The sequence below is a fragment of the Fulmarus glacialis genome, unplaced genomic scaffold (assembly GCF_000690835.1).
Source record: "Fulmarus glacialis isolate BGI_N327 unplaced genomic scaffold, ASM69083v1 scaffold42340, whole genome shotgun sequence".
Classification (NCBI taxonomy): domain Eukaryota; kingdom Metazoa; phylum Chordata; class Aves; order Procellariiformes; family Procellariidae; genus Fulmarus; species Fulmarus glacialis.
Window position 1 is genome coordinate 1 of NW_009190381.1, and position 7,854 is coordinate 7,854.

Here is a 7,854-nt window from a genome sequence, read left to right on the forward strand (position 1 = left end):
CTCCTGCGGGGAGGCCTCTGCCTGCAGAGCTGCTCGCCCCCTGGTCGACGCCTCCCTGGTTCTCTCCCCCGCAGGGACGGTTGTCCTGGCCTTGCCATGGCCCCGGCGGTCTGCGGGACGCTCCTCGGGCTGGCCTTATACGCTGGCAGCCTGTGCGCGGCGAGCGGCGCCGCCTCCCTCTACCACGACTACTGCATCATCGGGGCCGGCCCCTCGGGCTTGCAGGCGGCCTATTTCCTCCAGCGAGCCGGCCGGGACTACATCGTCTTCGAGCGGAGCCACGCTCCCGGCAGCTTCTTTGCCCTCTACCCTCGCCACCGCAAGCTCATCAGCATCAACAAGCGGTACACAGGCAAATTCAACAGTGAGTTCAACCTCCGCCACGACTGGAACTCACTCCTCAGCCACGACCGCCGGCTGCTTTTCCAGCGCTACTCCCTTGACTTCTTCCCCCATGCTGATGCGATGGTGCGTTACCTGGAGGACTTTGCTTCCCTGCTGAAGCTGCGGGTTCAGTACAACACGGCCATCGTCCACGTGACGCTGGAGAGGGACGGGCAGGCCTGGAACGGCCACTACTTCCTCCTGACCGACCAGGACAGGCAGAACTACAAGTGCAGGTACTGGGCGAACCCGGGGCTAGGCACACCGCTGTCTATGGGCATCTTCAGAGTCACAAAATTATAGAATAAATTAGGTTGAAGAGACCTACGAAGGTCATTTTGTCAAGCCCCCTGCCCAAAGCAGGGCCAGCAGCATCAGGTTGCTCAGAGCCTTACCTAGTTGAGGCATGAGTATCTCCAAGGATGGAGGTTTCACAGCCTCTTGGAGACTTGACCACCATCACCAGGGCTTAACCATCATCAAGGGGAAGAACATTTTGCAGGGATCGGCGGGGTGCGTGGTGGAATAACTGCTCTTGGGAAGGCCTTCCATGAGCAATGTTATGCCTTGGACAGCTGAGAGGCTGGCAGGGCAGACATAAACTGGTTGCGATTGCCATCACTGCAGTTTCCATGCTTGATAGTAAGCTTGAAATCACTTTTGTTTTATCACTAGATAATTGGTCTCTGTGAAAACAATAACTTAGTTGTACTCATAGCCACTGCTGCCTTTATTACAAACTCGGATGAGTCAGTGCAGCGACACCTCACATCCAGTAACCCACGTGTGCTTAGAAGAACCAATATTTAAAAGTATTTCCCAGCCAACTGAAGCCCTGGGTTAGTACAGAGCCGGCAGGAGGGAAGCAGAGAAAAGTGGGGCTGTTGCAGTAGAGGGAGCCGACTGTGAGGAATAACCTCAAGGTTGCTGGACCCTGAATTCCCCTTCCCCTTGTCATACTTATGCCTCTGTATCTTGTACCGCCACTGAGCTACATTCCTAAAAACCGTCTAGAAGTTACTCGTGAACATACGGAGTATATTTCTCACCTCTCCTGAGAACCTCAGCTTTACGACAGCAGGTCGCACTGGCTGTCACTTGGGAGGTGCGCTGGCTGGCAAGCTCGGAGGGGACAGAAGGCAATCCCGGACACCCACGCACCACGAGCAAGTTGCTCTCAGGAGCTGCGTGAGGAAGGCTGGGACGGAAGACAGTGCCGCTAGCCTCAGCTGCCTGCTGTTTCCGTCTAAGTCACAAAAATTTCCCAAAGATTCAAGTAAAAGTTCTTATGGAGAGACACAAGATTACTGTACTTTTAGTGTTAACAATTAGTGATGTTGCTAACGTTTTTATGACTAGGAGTTGCCTTTTAAAATATTGAAACCATTTTCTATCCCTCTTAAAATGACTTGTTCTGCTATACTAAAAAGCCACACATTTTAAATCAAAGTAATTTTTTATGCAACCTGTGGAACTTTAGTATTATATATGTCATTAGCGAATACGTATGAGTAGTACTTGCACATTCATTAACAACGGAGGGAGACGTATATGTATAGCACCCACACTGACTTTTGCTATGTATAACGACGTTCCTAGTCGTCTTCGTTGGCCAGAGGATAGGGAAGAGAGGAGCAGGTCATTACGTGAAGCTGGGGAGAGGTTTCTTTTGAAACCATGATCTGTGCAGCTGATCCAGCGTGGCTGCAGGGGATGCATCACAGCCATCTTCCACAGCAGGAGGAGGAAGGAGTGATGAGATGGAGGAATGGTCCCATTCCCGTAATTCCTGCATTCCCTAGTACTATCCCTGTTTTTGCAGCTCTTTGTTGGTCGCCACTGGGACGTGGGTCCCCAACGTGGTCAACTTTCCTGGCTCAGAATATGTTGAGGGTTACGAGACTGTGTCCATCAACCCGGAGGATTTTGCTGGCCAAACTGTGTTGATCTTGGGCCGAGGGAACTCGGCCTTTGAGACGGCGGAGAACATTCTGGGCGTCACGAATTTCATCCACATGGTGAGCCGGTCCCGCGTGCGCCTCTCGTGGGCCACCCACTACGTCGGGGATCTGAGGTAGGAAACTGCTCCTCTTCCTCTTTCTAACGCAGCTGGAGTACAAACAAGGAGAATCGCTTCTTGCTCAGGCGACAAGCTGGACTGGCACAGGAGGCGCTGTGGTCCTGCGGGTCGCAGAGGAAACGTGGGACCTTCTACCTTTAGGTCCTTGGTTTAAAGCAGTCCAGGTTGCAGCTGGTGAACACAGGAGCTTGATGAGAGCTCTTTGGGGTCTGTGTGAAATAGGAAAATGTCCCCTTGGAAACTGTATCATTAAAAAGTGCTGGCTCCCAAGTTGTTCCCTTACTTGCAATCACAGAGGAGAGCTGAGAGGTTGGCTACATCCTGCAAGGGCAGCGAGGCTGTGTTACCTGTGCTGTGCCTGTGAGCCCTGAGGCTGTGGGGATAACCTTTGCACTGAAGGGGAGTGTGGGATGCCTGGTAAAGGTGTCCCATTTTCAGCAGCTGAGACAGAACTGTGGATCCCACCTCTCCTCCCTTCCTTTAGCCCTTCTACGTTCTCCTTTTTTTTCGTAGAGCGATTAACAACGGCCTGCTGGACACCTACCAGCTGAAATCCCTGGATGGGCTTCTGGAGGGCGACCTGGAAGATCTGGCTATCGTGAAGGACAAGAAAGGGAAGCTGCATATCACGCTCCGGTTCTACCTGGAGAACAGGAACACCAGCGTAGGCATCGACTCCGTCACGCTCCCACAGGACGAACTGGATAATTTTGCCACCCGCGCACCTTATGACCGTGTCATCCGCTGCCTGGGCTGGAAGTTTGACTTCTCTATCTACAACAGGTGAGGGAGAACCAGGATCTCCAGGGAAGCAGGTATGTAGAGTGAAGGGCCTGAGTAGGGAGGAAAGGGAAGGGCAGGTCCTCTCCTGGCAACACTGCCTAGATCTCCACGTGCTCTGAGCTACCTGGTGCTTTGTTTACCCGGCAGCTATGGCCGTGTCCCAGCAGGAACATGTGTGCCAGTGCCCTCTGACCGACAGGCTCTAGGGCTGAGCAAATGGCAGTGTTGGGACCTGGGTGACACAGAAAAACTTGTGCCTTTAGGACTTAACATCCTGACCTGCCAGATTACATGGAGAAGGCTAGCAATGTTTTGTGTTTTGGGGTTTTTTTTTTTTGGAATGAGGATGGTATGGGTACAGATCACTACAGAAAGGTTTTGTCTGCTTTTTCTCCCTTCACTCCACCTTGGTTTGTCTCCTAGTACCTCCTGCAGTTGAAAATGATACTGCTAACTTCACTGTCTTCCAAAATTCACTGTCAGTGGCTCAGGCTGGAATTTGATCTGTCCAGAGCTACCTTGAGATGAGCACCCTTGTCTTATGCAAGACCCTCGTTGTAGTAGTGAATCCCACTGAAGGCAGTGGGGGCATGAAACAGTGTCTTGCACTGGCTGCAATATAATGTGTGCCCTATCAGAAACCCTTTTTTTCCACCCCCGCCCTCCCTGACAGCCTGCTCTTCTCCTTTGCACATCAGATCCCTTAGAATGATGCCAGGAAAAGGGAATAAAAAGAAGTATCCTCAGATCAAACCCAGCTATGAGTCCAGAGGCACTCGGGGGCTCTTTGTACTTGGCACTGCTAGCCATTCTGTTGACTTCAGGAAATCTGCTGGGGGCTTCATCCATGGGTTCCGGTATACAAGTGAGTACTGGGGTGTATAGAAAGGGCAGAGGTGGGAACTGTTCCTCCCTTCGAAGGAACAATTCGTAGCTTACTGCTGGAAAGAGATCACCCTTAGTCTTGTGCTTTCAGTGAGAATGACAATACACAGCCAAGCTGCAGCTGCATCATCTGAAGTGGAGGAGAAGTGACTTGGGGTCATATCTAAAGTTTTTGGTTGTCTGTCTTTGTTTTGTCTTGTGTCTCTCTTGCCCATTGTCTCTTATTTATATAACACAATAGATTTCTGCCTGCCAGATGTTCTGCCTCGTGACAGGCTGTGGGAGAGAGGTCTGTGCTGTGGAGTTAAAACCCAGCGGCTTTGGGCAGTAGAGAGAATTTCTGTCTTTATGCGTGTGTGCCCATCCTTATCATTAAAGGACAGTTCAGAAGTAATGAAATATCCCCGAGGACCCCCCGCCCCCTCACCAACCGCTGAGCATCACATCAGCTTTCAGAGGGCATCTCCACTGCAGCTACCAGCGATTGGGGTGGGAGGTCCTGAGCACCGATGAGCTGTAAAGCTTATTTATTGTGTCCTGCCAGTATCTGCAGCAGAGCGATCGGATTTCTTAAAAGCGTAAGTTTGGATTTTTAAATAAACTGTCTTTGTTTCTCTCAATGTCTTAGCTCGAGCAGTCCACCGCCTATTGGAAAACCGTCACCATGGTGTCCCCTGGCCATCCACAGTCTACCCTATTACACAGCTGACCAATTCCATCATCAAGCGCGTGAACGAGGCCTCTGGCCTCTACCAGATGTTTAGTGTCCTGGCTGACATCATACTGCTGAGAGAGTGAGTGAGTAATTATTCCCAGCACTGCACTCCATCGTTTCATTCCTTTTTCTTTACCATTGCTTCCTGTGGTGCCACCACACAAATGGTCCAGACCTTCCCTCTAGGCTCAGAGGTGTAGTACCCTTTTACTGTCCCCAGGGAAAAGCTTTCCTTGAGCAGTGCTCATGTAGAGAGGAATCCCATAATCCAGGAAAATAATGGAGTCTTGTAACAGTATCTGCAGCCTTCATAAGCTCTGCATCAAGTCCAGCCCAAATCTGTAATGACCAAAAATAATTACTACCTGATGGTTCTTTGGCCTTAGCCTCGACCAGCTGAGGGGGTGTTGGATCCCGGCTGGGGATTCCACCATTTTCTCTGGTGGAAAAGTCTGACAGTTGTGGTTGCAATTCACAGATTGAATACCTGGAAGAATACCCGGTTGGAGTCCTGGCCGAGCTGGAAATGCAGACGGGGAGAAAGGCTCCCAATGGGCTGTTTGTCGTCATCATGGAGTATGGGAGGAATTTCTCTGGGGCTGACAAGGATGTCTTCTACTACAACCGAGCCGTGGGAGAGGCACAGCATGCCTGGCAGTCCAACTTTTTGCATCCTGTTATTTACTATTACAAATGCCTCCCGACAGGTAAGCTTTCCTGCCTCTCCCTGCTAATTATCTGATATGAGCAAAATGGAGAGGGATGAAGATACTTAAGAGCCAAAGAAGCGGTGGGTACCTGAAGGCATTGCACACCCTTCTCCTCCACTTCCTTCACATCCATCCTCTGGGACATCTGCCACCACTGTGAAGAAAAGCTGAAGAAAAGCTTGGAGTTGGCGAGAAGTTTCCATCGGTCAGACCGATACGAGGTGGGGGGTGGAGGGGTTGTACCAGAGACCTCACATTTGAAAGCAGGAAGAAGCAGGTGTGCTGGGGACTGCCCCATTCCCCAAAAGAGGAACGTGCTTTCCTTTGGCTGGCACCCTGCATATGTTTTGCAGAGTCCCAGCAGATGAGGCTGGGCTGTTCAGTGTTATCGCCAAAAGAAAGCTGTTCGCTGTGGCTGGCCCAGGTCTGAGAGGTCACGCAGTGATAGAGGCAGCCGAAGGCAAGGGTTTGAAGATGAGTGTTGTATCCAGCAAACAAACATGCTCAGAATAGATTTCCTTGGGGAATGAGTGTGCTGAATCTTCATCTCCAGAAACCTAGGGTCAGGGTCCGGCTTGCCTTGCACGGAAAGAAGCGTGATGGGTAGCAGCGTTAAAGCTTGAACACAGCTCAGCCCGTCTGGCAGCCCCTGCCCAGGGGGAATGGGAGTGAAATGACAGGAAGTACTGCGGTCAGGGACAAGGGGCAGCTGTGCAGCGGCAGGGCTGTTGAGGTCAGAGCTAGCAGAGGGGATTGCAAATGAAAGTGAGGTCGGGATTAAAAAGGTCAGGACAAAAGCTGGAACAGCTGTTGTAGCTGCTTTCCAGGTCTCAAGCTCTTTTTAATGCCATTTTAATTCTGAGAGATGCCCTTAACGTTCTCTTGGCAGAGCGTGAGATGAGACTTCGGCCCCCCGACTGGCCTCTCCCCCGCCCAGATGCCGTCCATCACATTGTGGAGGACTTTCTGACAGACTGGACGGCCCCGAACGCTCACATCCTGCCGCTGAGGCGGTTTTTGGAGAACTGCCTCAGCACTGACCTGCGCAATTTCTTTGCAGGTAATTTGAGCACAGGGTCGAGATGGCAGGAGGAGGAGGAGGAGGGATGTGAGGGACAAGTGACAGGAGTGATCTCTTCTGCAAATAGCCGAGATCTCCCTGTGGCGAGCTGGCGGTCTCACCGTCGGTCGCACCTCTTTGATGTACTCCCCAGACAGGAAAAAGTGCCGCTGCTGCCTGTATGTTCCCAAATAGCCTTTGCTCTTGCTCACCGCCAGAAAGAGACTGCCCCAGGCACACGTGGATTTAGGGAAAGGTGTATGAGGTTTGGTTCAATCCCTTTTCTACCTGCAGCTTTCCTTCCTCCTCCATTATCTGAATATTCCCTTGTGCCATCGGGTACCAGATCTCTTTTCATGTACTGATGATGGGATTGCTTTCCCATGGGAAATGGCGGTGCTGGGATGTGAGAGCTGGTCTCCCTTCCTGGTCTGAAGACTGGGAACCTCCTGCAGGAACCCCACGTAGCACACAGAGGGAAGCAATCCTGTGGTATTAAGAAGATGCCAGAGTGCTGCAAGCTCAAATCCAGCTCATCTTCCTCTCAGAGTGCAGGCTGGACATGCCACCCTGCATCTCCTGAGCTCTGCAGTATTGAGTCCATTACTCTGCGGCCATCCAGGGCAGGGTACCGGGTGGGAAACTCCCGTCATCTTCCCTCATCCTCTCTGCCCTTTGTTCTGAATGAGTCCTCAAGAGTTTATGGGAGTTATTCTCTGCCGAGTCTGATTTTTGATCCTTTCCCCCGCAGAGTCCTGCTTCCTGTTTGCCTTCACCCGTCAGAAGCTGCCTCCCTTCTGTCGGCAGGGGTACGTGAGAATGCAAGGGCTCGTGGGGAGTGAGGGGCTCCGGCGGCACGCGGTAGAAGCTGGCCTGCTGGAGGATTACACTCTCACAGACTTTCCAGGCGACAGACCCTCTGACAGCCGCGAAGGGTCACAGGACCAGCTGCTGAGAGATCACACGATACCGGTTCGTCCGCTGCAGCATCTTGTTAATGCCAAGGATGAACTTTAACCTTTCTCGCTCCACACTGAAGCCCATAGGTGCTGTTGTGACAATATTGTAACAGAGATCCATAGCAGGATTCTGCCCTTCTGTGCACCTTTTCCACCCCCATGCCTTCCACTGATCATGAGTTGCCAAAGACCTGCTCAGATCTTGCTGTTACAGAGAGGACCAACGTGCTCTGAAGCATAAGCAAGGGGCCAAAATCCAGTGATGCTGAGGCTCCTGC

The 7,854-nt window shown here is 51.7% G+C and overlaps 1 protein-coding gene across 1 annotated transcript; it reads left to right on the plus strand.

The window, feature by feature from the left end:
* The first annotated feature begins 96 nt into the window (after window positions 1–96).
* Window positions 97–7,634, plus strand: FOXRED2 (FAD-dependent oxidoreductase domain containing 2). Its single transcript, XM_009585373.1, is given in 8 exon segments — window positions 97–620; window positions 2,207–2,458; window positions 2,978–3,247; window positions 3,946–4,112; window positions 4,761–4,937; window positions 5,324–5,554; window positions 6,447–6,617; window positions 7,369–7,634. Coding segments are annotated over 8 exon segments (2,058 nt in total).
* Window positions 7,635–7,854: the final 220 nt, after the last annotated feature.